Genomic DNA, 18,644 nt, shown 5'->3' with positions numbered 1-18,644 from the left:
CACCTAGTTTATTTCAGCACTGCAGGTGACAAATGTGTCAACAACACAAATGACCTCAGACTTCCTTCAACACACAGTGTGTGTGTGTGTGTGCGCGCGTGTGTGTGTTGATATTTGTAGGAGCTGCTGTTCTTATATTTATAGTAGAGTACTATAGGCTCATAAACTAAGACTATCACTATTTGATAGCATGAACTCCAATACTGATTTTAGTCAAAAGTAAAAATTTGCGATATAAAATGTAACAAAAAAATAAAGTGTTTCAACTTATTTAAAAGTTGTTGTTTTTTTGGTTCAGTTCCACCATCAGAAGTATTTCTAAAAATAAAGCTTTAGCAGAAAAATGCACATCTCAGTGCAACACTGTAGTGTTTTAATCCTGAAATAATCAAGAGCAGAAGCAGGAGAGGAAGTGATGAAGATGAGCAGTTTAGTTGCATGTTTTAGTGTTCTGACTTTATTTTGCAAGACAACTCTCAGTGAGATTTAGTATGATAATGATTGTCAGTGTTGTTGTGTTTGGTCTTAGTGGCACAGATCTGCTACGCTGCTGCTGCTTTGATTGTCAGTACAGAGAGAGTACTAAGATGTGCTACTGTCAGTATATTTACAGACACGCTGTCAGAGAGTCAACAAGCCAACCTTTGTCATTACAGCTAATAAAACAGAGAATTACAGCTAATTAAACCTGGCGCATGTGGGTAGCACAATCGCCTCATAGCAAGAAGGTCACTGGTTCGAGCCTTGGCTGGGTCAGTTGCCGTTTCTGTGTGGAGTTTGTATGTTCTCCCCGTGTTGGCGTGGGTTTCCTCTGGGTGCTCCGGTTTCCCCCACAAGTCCAAACACATGGGCTATAGTGGAATTGAATAAGCTAAATTGGCCGAAGTGTGTGAGTGTGAATGTAAAAGTGTGTGGGTGTTTCCCATGGTTGAGTTTAGTCATGCGTTAAAGCTGCGCACCTTATAAAAAAGGTGTTTTTATAATCTTGGTGGTTCTTAATAGTTGTGTGGAACTAAAGTAGATTCACAATTCTTTTATTTGAACCAGGGGTGTCAAAACTACGGCCCGCGGGCCATCTGCGGCCCGCAATCAGTTTTGTGGCGGCCCGCGAGGCTTTTTATAAACATTAATAGTATCTGGCCCGCCATACAAAAATGAACGTAATTCAATAACCACTGGGTGTCGCTATTACACGCCTTCAATAGGCAGCAGTTCCCTTTATGAAGTAAAACGAACCGAACAAACTGAAAGAAAACATAATTGATAATCACGTTTTGGCGAGCCATGACACAAGCAAGAAGAAAGAAAATCAACAGTGAGTGGAGGAAATTTCAGTCACGTTGGGGCAAAGAATATTTGAATATGTGTCTGTTTAATTTGCCAGGGATCAGTAGCAGTAATGAAGGAATATAATATTAAAAGACATTATGAAACAAAGCATCAGGCCTTCAGCTCTTACACTGGTGCCGAATGAGATCAAAAGTAAAACAATTAGCAGCTGCCCTATCAGCTCAACAACAGCAGTTTTTTCGTACTAATAAAGTGCAAGAAAATTCTACGCTGGCTAGTTATTATGAGATGGCACAGCTAATTGCTATATGTCACCGACTCGGTCCCAGGCATTCCCCTCGCTGGCCAGCAGAGGCCACCATCTCCGGACTTTTAGCATTACATCATCCATTCACACTGATTGCACAGACACCTGAGCTCAATCTGGTTAACGACCCACGTACCTCATATAAGCCGCACTCAAACACTCAGTCAGTGCGAAGTCTTATTCAGCCCCGGCCAGCACTACTGAGCGTTTATCTCCAGCCTGATCTCTTGTGTACGACTCCAGCCTGCCTCTTACTTTACTTTGCTTCGCCTTCTGCCTGCCCACGACCCACGCTTGTTATACGGACTCTGACTCTCTCTGCCTGCCCACGAACCACGCCTGTTATACGGACTCTGATCCTTGCTGCCTGCCCTCGACCCAAGCCTGAATAACGGACTCTGATCCTCGCTCTCTCCCCTCCACTCATGCCTGGTAACTCACACTGTGTCTGTTCATCACCATTCATGTTACCTATACTACTACTGTGGATGTGTGTGAGCACTCCGGTGCATATTGTGTGTTTGAGTGAAGTTGTGATTAATATATATATATATATAAGAAAGTTATATTTCTTTTTTCCCCCAGAGATGGGTTGCGACTGAAAGGGCATCCGCTGCGTAAAAATCGTGCTGTATAAGTTTCGCTGTGGCGACCCCGGATTATTTTAGTATGTAAAATTTGGCCCGGGACAATTTTTTTTTTTTTGTGCATCTGGCCCTCGGCCCAAAATGTTTGGACACCCCTGATCTAAACTTTTTTTTATTTCCTCGCTTTCTTTCTTTTCTATGTTTTGTTGTTATGTTTTGTACGTTTGTTATTTGTTAGACTAGTCAATATAGCACACTATATAACCACGCTGGATTGTCTTTGCTTTGCCTCACAGAAAAAGTCACTTTAATGATAGTGTAGTAGACATGAAATGGTTAACATGTGTCACGTGATTGTGATGGAGGGTCATCGGGGTTACGTAGTGCGCTTATAGGTGGCACTTGTTCATTCACAACTTAGGAAGGAGAGAGAGGGGGGGGTGAACGGGGACACGGTACTCTTTGTTGACCAAACAAACACAAATGAAACCAAACTTAAGCTCAAACTTAAGCCCAAATCAAATTCTACAATGTCAAAATATCGAGGTATGTTTTATATTGGAAAATAAACGAGTGAAGACATTGGAACGACTTCTTGCCTTGTTTACATTTGATGTTTGCGTCACAAATCATGACTCTGATTTAGCCTCTCAGCTGTTACTCCACGTAGCCTTTACAGATAGAGCCCTGCGACAAGCTACAAACATGTTTACTAAAACTTCTAAACTATTAATCTACTCCACAAGAAGTAGTTTCCCTTTCTAAATAAATAAATAATTATAGAGTCCGCTCAGACGAGCGGGTGAAGTCATTGTTATATTTATTCATTCAAATTAACTATGAGTTAATTCATAATATTATTAACTAATATTCAGAAACTGAGCTAAATTCGCTACACCACATAATACAATGCATATAATCCATGCATGAGGATCACTGCAAACTAGGCTGAAGCTTCATTTTACATATAAACTATAAACAAAAAAAAATAAGGAATGAATGAATAATGTAAAGGGGATGCTTGTTGACGTCCCTGAAGTGAAAGACCACCATATAAGTAGATCCAAGAGAAAAAAAATAAATAAATGAAACAAACGACTGAACAATCTCAACTCACTGAAGATGGGACCAGGCCGTATCCTGAGCTGCTGCTGCGCTGATGGTCATGGGGAGTGGAGAACATGAGTCTGATTCCAGCGACGCTCCAGGGACAGACGAGTCTTCGCTGAGGCCATCTTCCAGCCTCCACCACGGCGACTGAAGCTCTGCACAAGACTTTTGGCCAGCGGAGAAATTAAAATGGTCGTGCCCAACTGAGTCTGGTTCTCTCAATGTTTTTTTTCTTCAATCCCATCAGGTGAAGTTTTTTTTCCCTCTCCGCTGTCGCCACTGCCTCGCATGGTTCAGAATTGGTAGAGCTACGCATCGATGAATTTGCTCTTCAGTGTTTGAACTCTCAGTAATGATTAAATCACACTGAACTGAGCTAAACTGAACTGAACTGAACTTAAACACTAAAACCTGAACCACACTGTTCCAGTTACTATGACCATTTATGTGAAGCTGCTTTGACACAATCTACATTGTAAAAGCGCTATACAAATAAAGCTGAATTGAATTGAATTGAATGGTCAAAGGGACCGAGACGCTGCTTCACCTCCACTGTGCTGCTAGAACAGATGAAAATAGAAATAGAAACAAATCAACCACAGCCTCAAACATGTCTCTCTCTTAACTGCACAACAGATGAGGAAGTGTTGTATTTTCCACAATATAAAAGATCCAAATGCTTGTGTCATTCTCACAAACACACAAATAGAAAGTGCAATACAACAGCATGTAATTAAAATATGATGTGTCCATAATCACTGGTGTAGAATACAGCCAAACACACATCAGCACAGCTAATGGAAACACCACAATGAAACAGCTGAAGGAGTCAAATTTTTAAGATCGTACTCACACTAGGTACAGTTGCCTCGAACCGGGCCAAAGCATGCTTGTCCACTCTCCTGTCTCCCCCGACGGCCCGCACTCACACTACAATCGGGCCTGGGCACACTTACGTCATCGATGCTGCGCTGTTTAGTGAGCACTCTCGTATGGAAGGCCGTCATGTTTTAAAATTAAATTAATAGGTTGGAGAATCCATTAAATGATAAAAAAAAAAGTGAGGCTAGTAAAAAAACGTGTTAACGCGTAAATTATTTTACCAAACAGTCCTTAGGGATGCGGTGACACGCAGTCAGTTATTTCGCCAAACAGTCCTTAGAGATGCAGGGACACGCAGTCAGATATTTCGCCGAACAGATCCGCCACTTTTGACGCTCATAAACAATCATAAAGCTCTCGTGCTGCAGGAATGAGGAGGTCTGCTGAAGGTGCAGCTGTGGTGCAGTGAGTGGTTTGCGTATTTATTAAACTACAGTTTGCGTTCATTGAACAGTAAGATTGATTAATAAATCCATATAAAACAGTCCCTTAAAAGTCACGTCTCGCTTTCAGTTTCGGGCTTTGGCGCGTTTTGCACTCACACACAAGCGTACCGCGCCAAAGCCCAAGTCAACCGCACTAAGGCCCACCTCTTCCAACCGGGCCAGGGCCGGCCAAGTGAACCATGCCTGATTTAGCGCACTCACACTTCTCATACGATCCAGGGTATGGTTAGAATAGCATAGTGCGAGTACGCCCTAAGAAGGAAAGTATGACCTCTGTATATCACCACTGAAGCATGAAGTTAAACTTAATCTGTTACTTTTGAGCACAGATTTAGAAACATTACTGCATGTTTAAATACATGAAAGATAAAAGTGAAAGATAATCTTCACTTATATTAGAGGATCACTAGATCACTTTACTTGATGATGTTTTAAATGTGCAGCAAACCACTGACACAAACAACACCACAGAATGTATATGTTGAGAAGTGAGCTCATTGGCTTCTGAGGCAACAGCAACCAATCACCTGCACCATGTAGGGGATTTATCAGTCTGTGCACCTAATAGAGTGTCATGGCAGAGCTTTGATATCTTGCAATGCTGAGTTGCCAAAACAGAATAACACTTAGAGTTTTAACTCTTGATGTGTTCAATGATCTGCATTTAATGATTCATCATATCTGTGTTTCTTCTGCTTTTAGTGCTGATCTCCATCCTTTATTCTGGACTCACTGAAGGTAATGCAGTGAACTTCATTGAACAAATGTGAACTCTGTTCATGTCTACAAAGATTCATCAAGACCTCACATAAGCATAGCTTTGTCCACACTGGACAGTAAAGACCTTTATTCTGTTAACAAAAAAAAAAACATCATCATTGGTAATAATAAATCATGGTGATATATATGTCCTAATTTAGCTGTTGTTCATCCATGAACTCATGAATGAAAGACTTTGAACTCATGTTAGTTTCTAATACTTGATAAGATATTAATGCATGATTCACACATAGGTTTATGCATGAATTCACAGTAATTCGTGTAACCTTACCGTCGGGCATGTGCAAGGGGGTTTGGGGGCTTGGGCCCATGCCCTTTTTCTTCCTCAAGGGAAAGTTCCCTTTTGTCTGGGGTCATTGTTATTTTTACAACATAATGATAATAATAATAATAATAATAATAATAATAATAATAATAATAATAATAACAATAATGATAATGATGATGATAATAATAATTACAATAATAATAACAATAATAATGATAATAATAATAATAATAACAACAATAATAATAATGATGATGATAATAATAATAATAATAACATCTGATCAAACAAATAAAAACCCTAAATATCAGCTGTGAACGTTAATCATATTCCCTCTCTGAGCAGTCCTCAATCTGGTGATTCCTGCATGCGGGGTGGGCTCTACCGCTAAAGCTATTGCTCTGTTGTGATTATTAGGAGAATAAATGTGCAAACGGTGGAGTGACGTTTATCAACATAGCACTTATAGTCAGGGGAGCAGCTACACAAGTTTGTATGCGGGTTCAAATTTTCTATTTTAATTTCTAACTTATTAAACTTTTATGGGCAAACTTTTTTTGTAACTAAAATTAAAATAGTTTTGAGCAATAAAAAGTTACCAAAAGGCCTGATATATCAATATGATACATAATAAATGTATAAAAACATATATACGGTATAAATTAATATTGATATAAGGATTAATAAACAGCTCAGTTCCCCCCAAAAAATTAAATATTCTGACTATTTGTTCACGTGTCAGTTTTAACAGGGTTAAGAATCATTATAATCAAGTATATAAAATTCATATAGGGAAATCCAAATATTATTTTCCATTTTATCTGATATATATTGAAGTCTATAAACATAAATTTTGTGTGATCTCTCTTATTTTGGCAAAATAATTAATTAATTAATTAATAATAATAAATTAAGTAAGTTTTTCAGATTAGTCATAACTTTTGACCTAAACTGTACTGTATGTATGATTTCACAGTTTATTTTCATACAAATTTTTTAAATCTAAACAGTTACATCTACATGAACACTTTACACTTGACTGTGTGACTGCATGTTACTGTGGTAAATGATTTTGAATTAAAACGTGTGTGCCAACATAAGCAACTCGTGGTATAATTTTTTATTTAATAAAATACAATATTATACTCGTATGAAAATGCTAAATAAACATTTTTAACAAAACATATTTATTTTTTATTATTTGAAACTTTTAATAAGAATAATTTCAAAAATCTTTTTGGCACAATGCCCCTATGCGCCGCATATACCGTATACCCCCTTTTTGCGCCCCTGCTCATAGTTGACCTCTGTTACTGTAGCACACTATGATCCACAGAGCGGCTGAAGTAAATTCGTCCATCTATCGTCTTTAAAGTGTGGAGGCGAGTAATGATTAACAAAAGACAAATCTACATGAGGCTTAGGTTTACAAAAAGCGAATTATCCAAAAGACCAAAAGCAAATGACAGAATTGTCAATTATTCTTGCTAACATCCAAGCCATGATGTAATCATTTAGCTAAAGTTTACCCATGACCCTAAAGTTTACACGAATGTAATAAAGAAAATATGCCCCTCTTTTGTGCAGCGAGTCATTATTCTGAATATATAATGATGATCCTAAAAAAGAAAAATGATGCACATTGCTTCTTAACTTGTTGTTGTGATAAAATTAGTGAAATCTGAAGCAGACCATGCATAAAGTTTAGTGAACATTTTGTAGAAAAATATGGGGATTTAAAAAAAAAAAAGGTGTAGTTATTCCAAAAAAAATCTGTCATCAGTCACTCCTTCTGTTCCAACCCTTTCAGTTTATTTCTTTTGTTGAACAAAGAAGATATTTTGTAGTATGTTGTCTGTCAGCAGTCATTGACTTACATAGTATATATTTTTTTGTCTTCTTACTATGAAAGTCAATGGTTATTGATGTCCAACATTCTACCAAGTATTTAACTTTTTGTTAACAACAACAACAACAACAACAACAAAACTCAGAATGGATGGGAAACGTTGAAGGGTGAGAATGTTTATCTGAACTATCCTTCAATATATTTTATTAAAAAAAATAAATAAATAGATAAGTGCCCTTCTTTGGACTTAAGCCCTTGACCCTAAAATATCTTTACATGTCCCTGCTTACTGTAAAGAGTTACCAAGAGGGATGAGACAATACTGTGGGTTCAATTATAGCAACCAAAGCATCTCAGCTGGAAAAACACTGTGCTACTGTTGGAATATACATCAATTCCATGCGTGTACAAGAGAAAAGGTCGGGAAAGGTTTTTCTTCAATGTCAAAAATCGTAACAATTTATTGGATACAAATGAATAATTGGATTCACAGAATTCTGTTATCCTCAATGCAATGCAAAAATTACATTAAGGAAGTGCGCAACAACTTTCTTTTCCTAGCTCCAACTTATATAGGCAGCTGATATTAACAGGTGGAGTTTAGTGAAAGTCGTCATTTGTCAGTCCTTGCCCAGTCCTCCATTGGCCGCACACCAGACATAAGTCCTCTTTTTCTACAAATTCTCTGCACAACAATAAAAGCATAAAACTTTCTGTGCTCTGTGTTCAGTTTTTACACCTCTCTTCAGACAGGAAGTTTCTGTAGAGCTGAATTTAATTTTGGACCCGCATCTATCTCAGTGGCGTAGCGGACGGGCCCGCAGGGCACGCACCGCGGGGGGCCCCGCGTGATTAGGGGGCCCCACGTCGTCGTGATTTTCAATAAGTGAAAATCCAGGAACCGCAATAATCAAACTCTTGGGAACAACTGTGGACGGAACCAAAGTTCACAGGTCTGTGTTCTCTGAACACCTCTCAAGCGGTGGACTACTTCATTCTGATTGCTTGCCGCCGAACCGCGTCATAGCCAATGAAGACGCGCCGCTGTTTCTCGCCGCCGGTTCTCGATAAAAAATGAATGACTTCTGGCTACTTTGACGCTCTCGCCGCTTTCGGTTTGTGATCGCTCCTCAGTTTGTGAAAGATTCCCTGCGTTGTCGCTCCACTCCGCCTCATTTCCTCGCTCCTCAATTTGTGACATAAATATATATACAGTAGATATTGCATAGGGACCCTGAGCATGCGTCTATAGCGCTGCCACATTGGTACAGTGCTCCCAGGACAAATGTCATTCAACCGCACTAGTCAACACAGTGTTATTACGTGAAGATGCGGGACTTTAGCGCTGTATACGAGTGTAGTAATGAGCAAACAAAGAAAACAAAGCACAAAGGCAGAACATTTCATAGGTAGGATTAAGTTGTTTACGTTTTTGTATGTTCTGAAGTTTGTGCTAAACAGGTAACGTTATTGATGATAATACAGTCACTTATGCATTCATCATAAGGCAAAGTAGCTCCAACTCGCACTAAATACTTGGCTTATGCTAGTTTTGTTGAATAAAATCAGCAAACAATGCAAAAGAAATATGACAACGAGATGCTGCGCTGCCAGAAACTTGTATTATTGTCGCTAGTGAACGAGTCGTTCATAACGGAGATTCATTCACAAACAAATCGCTCCCTCCGTCAGTATGAGGAGTGAAAGCAGGAGAGGAGGAGGTGTGTGTCAGGACATAATTAGATCAAATTTAACAGGGAGGGTGAATAGTACATTTCTGTACACACAAACACAAGCTTTTTGTCAGGAATGCCCGTGCGATCAGTGATCCATCAATGTAGAAAAGTGATGTAAAATTATAATTTTCGTAATTAGAAAAAAAATGCATACTAACATCCAGGAAAATTCCCGATCATAGATATATCTATATCTCTGACTCTGCTCTGCCACCACCCCCCCTCCCCCCACACCCAACTGGGGGCCCCGATGGTGATCCCTGCAGGGGGGCCTCCGCATTTTGCGCTACGCCACTGATCTATCTACTACTGCAAAAATGCTAATTAGTATGCACAGCATCCCACACACAACAGTAGAAGTTCAGTTAATATATGACCCTTACATGACCTATACAAATAATTGTTTGATTAAAAGAAAAAAATAATTCAAAATTGATTCCTATTTTCTAACACTACCAAAACAGTTCTTCATCGCCAGCAGCTGGACATTTTAGAAGACAGCCTGACATGTTGAAGCTGCATTGTTAAAACACTTTGGTGGGCAGATGTTAATTCAATATTGATTTATTTGTTTTAATGGATGTAGCATATTAGTTTTTTTATGCATTAATGAAATATAATGGAGCCAAATCCTAAAAGGCAGAGCAGGGTATTAAACTGTGTTCTGGACAGTGTTAAGGAGTAACTATTTTTACTTGTAACGGCGTTACATAATTTAATTATAAAATAAAAGTAACAGCAAGTTTGTTAGTTACTGAGAAAAATGTGTAACTAAATTTACAGTTAAAATACAGTTACTTATGAAAATGTTAAAGATCACAAATGAGGTTACATCTAAATATGTTGAATAATATGAATCTGTTGCTTTGCCTGTTTTTGATATGCGCGAGGCCTTCTGCTAAGGCCACTTATGCAAGCGCTGCTATTCTGATGCTTTTGATTGGTTTGTCAGATTGATTGCGGCGCATCCACGTATGCAAGTTACATTAATCCTCTCGGCCGCTAAAAGCATAACCGTACATTCACACCAAAAGCGGCTAGAGCGTCAAAGTAGTGGGAAGTCATTAATTTTCAACGAGAGCCAGTGCCGAGGAGAGTTGAAATCAAGTTAACTTTATGGGCATGAGCTATGACGCGGTTCAGCGGCAAGCAATCAGAATGAAGAAGTCCACCGCTTGAGAGGAGTTCAGAGAACACAGACCTGTGAACTTTGGTTCCAACCACAGTTGTTCCCAAAGGTTTGACTATTGCGATCCCCGGATTTTCAATTATTTACAATGTTTTTTTTTTTTACAGGAACATACATTAGAAATTAGGGGAGTTACCGATGTGCATTAATGATATATATTTTTATCTTTAAAAAAAGCTCATGTGACAGTACAAAACAGTATCGCCACTTCAGGATATTTCCTGCTTTTCAGTAGCAATGCTATTTTATTAGTGAAGTAGAGCAGTAGCGTCCACACAAGCTACTTTTACCGATCGTGGATCAATAAGTGACGGCACCGACATTCACGGAGCTGTGAGGCCGGTGTCAAGCCAATAAAAGTAAATGCATATGATGGTGAGAATGATGATTTCTTCTTCTTCCTGTTTTACAGTAGACGACAACAAACTTTTTGGTGCGTTACTGCCACCTTTCACTTTGGTCGATGACGTCGTCAAACAAAAAGGCGAGAAATGTCCTTGATGGAAATATGACTGAGGGGGAGGAGATCTATATATATATAGTTTATAGGTTGTAATGTCATTAAAATACATCAGTTAAGCAGACTTTGGCATTTATTTAGTTGTTCAAGCGTAAAACAAGACAAAAAGCCGTTTACTCGCACACGCCCGTCAAAGTCAGCAGGCTAGCGCAGAAGCTCCACTGAATATACTGGAGTAAAATAAATGCCCATATTACAAAGACATGGCAGGGAAAAATGTAATTTAATGCAGTGCTTCTTGTACAATCTGAGACCCACTTTATATTGGATATCACTCAGCCAGTGGAGCTCTCTGATTTTTAAAGGAAACAGACCTTAAACGCGCCAATTTTGCAATAGCATATAGTTCACCGGAAGCACTTAACCCAGGTTACTGGCAAATTAAAAGTCCTATTAGCATGCTTCAGCATATACCCTATTGTATTTGAGTAATTCAAATACAGTGTATATACACATAGAAATAGAAAACAGAGCTACTGTAAGGTCACACCTGCTTGGAAATGCTTGAAAATTATTTAGTTGAAAACATCCATTAGAAACTTAAAAGTAATCAGAATTTTATAAAGTAATCGAAAAGTAATCAGACTTTTATAAAGTAATCGAAAGGGTACACTACTTAATACATTTCAAATAGGGCAATTTGTAATCTGTAATCTATTACATTTCCATAGTAACCTCACTGGTTCTAGACAAATACAAACACATAGACATTTACTATCAAATCTGATGTTCAGGAAGCAGTGTTAATGAAAGGGAATCTGTTATATGCCTCAACTACTTAAAATGTTTTCCTATTTTTTTGAGTTTAGATGTTTTATTATTAGTAGTATCATTTTATTATAATTCATCCTCCTGCAGTTCTGCAGCTAACCCCAGTTTGGGAAACTCTCCTTTATTGCACAGATGCTGTGCTCGTTTAACAAATATGTCCCTAAAAAGGAAAGGTTTTGATTTTGTGCCTTTCAAAAGTTTTAGATGGACAACAATGCTTTTAAAATGATTCTTAAATACAACTTCAACTTTGTTAATAGCTTTGTATTTGAATTGTATTGAATTTACTAAATGCATTTTCTTTTTACAGAAACAGGGTTGCATTAGTCACTCTGTCTTGTCTTTTTTTTTTGACAGATATCCCTACGCCTACATTAACTGTGACACCAGACAGTGCTGTATTCACTGGAGATACAGTCAATTTGAAGTGTGGGATTAAGTCTGATCACAGTGACTGGATATATGAATGGTTTAAAGTCAACAAAGACAGTGTTTTAAAGTTCCCTGGTCATCACACTGTAAACAGAGACACTCTCACTATCAGAGGAGCTAAATTGTCTGATTGGGGTCATTACTGGTGTAGAGGACAGAGATTTAGAAGACCAGTCTCAACATATTTCAGCTCTGCTGTTTATCTCGTAGTGAAGGGTGAGTTGAATATCATCGTCCTCCAAAACTCTTCCAGTCAAGAGAATGTGGTTTAATACAGCACACTCGTGCCTCACAGATGTTTTTTAGCTGGAGATTCTGGATTATTATGTCCTGTAAATGGTAGAGTGGGGGATTGTTTTAATTCTAGGGATTTCGGTTGGAGAGAGAACAAAAATCAGATACTTGAAAAAAATATTATCTTTTTATTCTTGCCACATTTATTCTATAACCAGTAAGATGTCAATTTTAAAGGGATAGCTCAGCCAAAAAAAAATTCATGTACTCACTATTTGCTCAACAGTTGAATCGCTTCAAACCTTTCAGGGTTTCTTTCTTTTGTTGACATTTTGTATAAAGCAGAAACCTTTGACCTTTGACCTCCATAGCATAGTATATGTAGTAGTCAGTAGTCAATGACCACAGTCAGGGTTGGACTGGGGCAAAAAATCGGCCCTGGCATTTTGGGCCAAAGCGGCCCACTACATTCAATCAAAATGCTATCTCTCTATGCACGTCCAATATTTTCATCAACTCATATTCTATAAAACACAAAAGCCATATATATGAAATAAATAAATAAATACAAACTTTAATCTCAATTTAATTTCTGTATACTGTCCATAAAGATATTTGTTGAGTTCTAAAAAATACACTATTCATTCATTTATTTTTCTTCACATAAGTTCCTTATTTATCAGGGGTTGCCGCAGTGGAATGAACTGCCAACTATTCCAGGTATGTTTTATGCAGCAGATGCCCTTCCAGCCACAACCCAATATTGGAAATCACCCATACACACTCATTCACACACACTCATACACTACAGCCAGTTTAGCTTATTCAATACACTATTCACTCAGCCTATATTCCATAATAAACATAACAAAACCGGCCTGCTGATGCATGGGTAAATCTTCAAAGGGAACAGTGTACTTTATAACCTCATTCACCTCATCCTGCTTGCTGTTTCACTATCTAAACAATGAAAACATAATAGAAGTCAAATTTGTTTCATTTTGATATTAAGATTAACAGACACCAAACAGCCTCGTGTAGCTGCATATTTATATGAGCGTCATCTTCACTCTGCATATTGATAACAAAACAGGGCTTAAATATAACTGCCTCCTTTCATTTCCATTGAAAAGAACAAGCTTTACCCTGTCTCTATTGCAGAATATCAGTTTTAATAATCAATAATGGCCATTATAACAGTATAACGTACAATAAATCTATACGATAAAGGTAAGCAATCAGTCAATGTGCAGAATCAGTGTATGTGGTTACATAAATTAATATATTAGCTTATCTTTGCACTCAGCCAAAACAGTAAACTGAGAACAAGGGATTCAAAAGACATAAGAATTGTTAGATAGAGACAACAAGATGAATTCAATATCACGTTTAACAACTATAGTGAGATGAGATCCAGCAGATGAACTGTCTGACATGCACTATACTCTCACCTGGGGTTTCTGCTCACCCGCTGAACTACTGGCTGAAGGTCTTGGCAGAGAGTGTGTGGTCACGTGATTTGCGCTTTAAGCCGTGTACTAGAATAAACGGAGAACTTTTCAGAACCGCTAAATGAAACGCCGGTGTATTTCCCGCGATTTCTCTGCGCCTCCCTTGCGTTTCTTCTCTCTGACTCTCGACTATTTTGGTCAAATACACACAGACGACGCACGCTCACACAGAGCCCAAAATAGGAGTTTGTGATTGGACCAGCCCAATGTCAATACAGAAAAGAGCCAATGGGCTGCAGAGTGTCACATGGGCATCTACTTTCAGAGAGTCACAGATCACTAGCGTCAATTAATAAGGCAGAAAAAAACGATAGGCTGCTAAGCCTTTTATGGGCCGATCAGATCATAAGGCGATGATCAGCCCGGCCCAAAAAGTACGTCGGCCCACCGGGAAAGTGCCCGGTCTGCCAGATGGCCAGTCCGCCCCTGACCACAGTAGTCAATAGTTACAGGTTTCCAGCTTTCTTAAAAATGTCTTCATTTGTGTTTAACAGAAGAAAAATTCTGATTCAGTAATTAAATAACTTTCATTATGAAATAAAAGAAGCAATTACAAACAGCTTAAATATAGAACATTTTTTATCCTCGCTGCCTGCATATATTTAATCATAAAATATAACTAAATCAATTGTCTGTTTATGCAGATTTATACTGCTTTAATACTAAGGTAACAGTTTTTTCATCTGTGATTTGTACCCAAGAGTGAGACGCTGCTGTTGCTGATATTAGCTGTATCTGGTGCGTTGTCGCAAGACTCAACAATCCATTAAAAACAACTAAGTGTTGCATAAATTAATTTCCCCATCTATTATCTGGGAAAACTCAACCCAAAGAGACACCAGCCAGAGCGAAAGAGCGCTCTCATCAGTAGAGATGTAGCGTGAGTGGTTTAGCTGCAGTGACACGAGCACAACAATCACTCAGTGTCTCACACACAATAAAATCACAGCTTATGATGAGTAACAAGTCATTGTTACACTGAATCAAAATAAGTGCATCTTATTGATTATCTGTTTTATTTTTTTTAAATAAAATAAAACCAGTTCTGAATACCAAACTCTTATTTGGATGACAAGTAATATGGACATTATACTGTATATCACAATATGAAAACATGAAACAAGATGCATCAACTATAAAATGTAAATGATATTTTAATAATAAGAATGCTAAAGTCACCTTAACGTGAACCCCAAATGTCATATTTGAGACTGTTTTTATTCAAATTCAAGTATCTTGGTTCTGTCAGGTTAAAGTATGTTGGAGTTTTGTTCAAGAGTGTGTGAAAGAAGAGAGCATGAGATTGACTGATGATCAGTGCAGTGGCAGCAGTAATGTCTAGTGGTGAAGAAGATGCTGAGCTGAAAGACAAAGCTCTCGATTTACCAGTCGATCTACATTCCTACTTTCACTTATGGTCATGAGCTTTAGGTTGTGACTGGAAAAAATAAGATCTTGAATTAAGGCTACTGAAATTGGATAGTTAAATACCTAAGGATGTACCATTTTTTTATTAACACAACCCTCCTGTAGATCCCTCAGAAACCCCAGTTTGGTAAACACTAATTTACAAGTCACAATTTGGCTTTGTGTCTTTACAACATTCCACATACAGACAACAATGTTGGTAAAATCATCCTCATTATCAGATACATGCAAACAACATTTAATGAATATTCTGACTGAGAGTTGTTTGAGTCACTTCATGTTTCTGTCTTTCTCCTCAGCTTCACCCAGATCTACAGTGACTGTGACACCAGACAGTGCTGTATTCACTGGAGAGACAGTCAGTCTGAAGTGTGTGATTGAGTCTTACAGTGACTGGACATATGAGTGGTATAAAGACAGTGTAAAGTTACAGTCTGATGGTCATTACACTGTAAACAGAGACACTCTCACTATCAGAGGAGCTGCTGAGTCTGATCAGGATCAGTACTGGTGTAGAGGACAGAGATCTGGAAGACCAAACTCATCATTTTTATCTGCTGTTTCTCTCTCAGTGAAGGGTGAGTGTAATATTATTGTCTATCAACCTTCTCTTTTTGACCACAAATCCAGTTGAGAAACTGTCTTTTTGTTGAGAAACTCACGACACAATACTGCTCTTAAACAATACATGTTGTTCTCCTAAGCCACAGCCATATCACCCTGCAGCCCAAGACCGGTTACTCACTGAAGCTAAGCAGGGCTGAGCCTGGTTAGTACCTGGATGGGAGACCACTAGGAAACACTAGGTTGCTGTTGGAAGTGGTGTTAGTGAGGCCAGCAGGGGGCACTCAACCCGTGGTCTGTGTGAGTCCTAATGCCCCAGTAAAAGTGAAGGGGACTCTATACTGTCAGTGGGCGCCGTCTTTCGGATGAGACGTTAAACCGAGGTCCTGACTCTCTGTGGTCATTAAAAATCCCATGGCACTTCTCGTGAAAGAGCAGGGGTGTAACCCCGGTGTCCTGGCCAAAGTCCCTCTATCGGCCCTTACGATCATGGCCTCCCAATCATCCCCTTCCACCGAATTGGCTCTGTCACTGTCACTTCACTCCACCAATAGCTGGTGTGTGGTGAGCGCACTGGCACCGTTGTCCTGTGGCTGCCGTCGCATCATCCAAGTGGATGCTGCACTAGTCTTTTGATAGTTTAAGCTTGGCGCAAGAGTCGTTTTGAGGCGTTGCGCTACGCTGTTTAAATAGCAAATGCATTAGCGCTCATTTGTGCACCCATAGGCGTTCTGCTCTAAAAAGGGAGGCGTTCTGAGGCGGACCGCTGGCGCGTTGCTATTTTGAGAAACTATAATAGATTTTTCATTAGACCAAAACTAACCCGGTCTAAACTCCAGCACAGAGTTGCGCCTCGCTTACGCACTGCTTAATACACACAAGAGAGCAATAGGCAAATATCTTTACATATGAAAAAATGTAAATATTAAGGATATATATATAGGATATAATAAGAATAGATATAGGATATAAATATAAAGGATTAAAATATTACAAAACATATTATTTTCTAGCCTACATAAATATGAAAAATCGCTGCTTTTATGTCTTCTTGATCTCGGGAGGCTTTTTCAGTTCATTCATAACAATTAGCTTCTGTAAAATGTTATTATTATCAGCAGTATTATTTATTATATTCATATTTATGTTTGTTTTATTAAAAACAAGCTTAGATTTGTCCACCTGTCAGGTTTTAGACCATATGGGGCACAGCATGTGTTTTAGGATATAACTCAGGTTTTTGAGCACACTTCGTTATTATTGTTCATTTATTCGTTTGCTGGAAATTAGAACTGAATTTAGAAATAGTTTTGAAATGAATATTTGCGCTTAGCAAATGCAATTAACTATTTTTAGACTAATTGATGTCTGTGCGTAAAGGTTTCCCTATTAAGAGCGAAAGTAAAAGTAGATCCATTATCTCTCATTCTCACGCAGTAGATGCTCTGTTAAACTGTTTTCTGTTAAAAAAAAAAACTGTTAACTGTTTGCTTGTTAATGCTCAGCTTTTCCACTTAGACTTCCTTTGCGTCCTGTAAATAGTGAATGCGCTCTTGGCGTGACGCAGCTGACTCTTAAAGGGAATGGGAGATGAGATTCTAATTGGTTTATTCTCAAAACACACCTATAACTCATTAAACTCAACCCTTTTAGACCATGCGCCACGGCGCAAAGTGAATTTTCCCGTCCATATATTAGCAAAAATGCGTTCTGACATGGCCTGAAAGCGTTTGCGCCCTGCGTTTTGCGCTCTGCGCATGGACCGTCAAAATAGAGTGTGTGTTGAAGATGTGTGTTAAAGATGTTCAAAAAATAACTGACACACACTTAACCCTCCTGTCACCCTAAAAGAGTAATAGTTTAGAGAGCTTCTGTGCAAGCTTTTACAGCTTTGCACCTACTCTGCAAACCATGTCAATTATGCTTTGCCCTCTCATGAAAAAAACAAAGAAAATATCAAAGTTCTCGCAGGAAAGATATTTTCCACTCCTCCATGGCATGGGAAATATCAAACGTTTTTTAGAGAATTAGAATTCCCCCTACCCTTTATGTTATGTGAATAGCATGTTGTAGTGACATCAATATCACCCAAATAAAATATGTGCAGTTTTTATGAACACCGATGTTACAAAATTTGTACAGGGCATTGAAAAAATAGTATTATATTAATTTCATGTTTGCCAAATTTTCCCCATTAAATTAGGAAAAGTCACTCAATCTGAAGCAAAAAAAACCAATGTAATTTATATATGTACATACGTTTAACATTGAATGGGGTCAAATTGACCTCAAGGATAATATAGGAGGTTTAAGGAAGTGCAATGAACAAAAAAACTAAAGCAGCTTTTATAAATCTTTTTCTAACGAACTGAAACATGCGCGCCTAGATCAGGTCGCACACCAGAAGCGCCGCTCAGCGTCGAGACACGGCGCGCACATGACAGTTTAAAGTATCACAGACCAGACGCGCACATTCACATGATATTTAACATGAAACTAATCAGATGCCGCTCTGTGGCGCGGCTGAAATATGAACTGCGTCCTGAGTCGTGGCTGGGCGTCGCCGACTTGCGCCACCGTTGTGGGTCCCCTGATAGAAACCTATGTTTAGAATTCTAAAATGCATGGCGCTATGCGGCGCATCGCTGAGCGGCGGTTCTGGTGTGCAACCTGCTTAAGAGATACTGTATATTCCAAGAGCAGGTTCAGCATCTTAAATTAATCTAAAATCAAAGAACTA

General features: G+C 38.6%; 1 protein-coding gene and 1 long non-coding RNA gene across 2 annotated transcripts in view; one reads left to right on the top strand and one right to left on the bottom strand.

The window, feature by feature from the left end:
• LOC141375273 (uncharacterized) overlaps positions 1 to 18,644 on the bottom strand; it is a 256,688-nt gene that overhangs the window by 63,929 nt on the left and 174,115 nt on the right. The window lies entirely within an intron of this gene.
• The window catches only part of LOC141375271 (Fc receptor-like protein 5), a 29,899-nt gene that overhangs the window by 1,668 nt on the left and 9,587 nt on the right, over positions 1 to 18,644 (top strand). Inside the window, exons 2-4 of the mRNA XM_073907972.1 lie at positions 5,325 to 5,360; positions 12,093 to 12,383; positions 15,640 to 15,918. Of these exons, the coding sequence (XP_073764073.1) occupies positions 5,325 to 5,360; positions 12,093 to 12,383; positions 15,640 to 15,918 (606 nt within the window). The remainder of the gene's footprint in view (positions 1 to 5,324; positions 5,361 to 12,092; positions 12,384 to 15,639; positions 15,919 to 18,644) is intronic.

This window comes from Danio rerio, chromosome 7 (genome assembly GCF_049306965.1).
Source record: "Danio rerio strain Tuebingen ecotype United States chromosome 7, GRCz12tu, whole genome shotgun sequence".
NCBI lineage: Eukaryota > Metazoa > Chordata > Actinopteri > Cypriniformes > Danionidae > Danio > Danio rerio.
The sequence above is the reverse complement of the archived record's forward strand: the minus strand, read 5'-3'. Positions and strand labels throughout refer to the sequence as shown.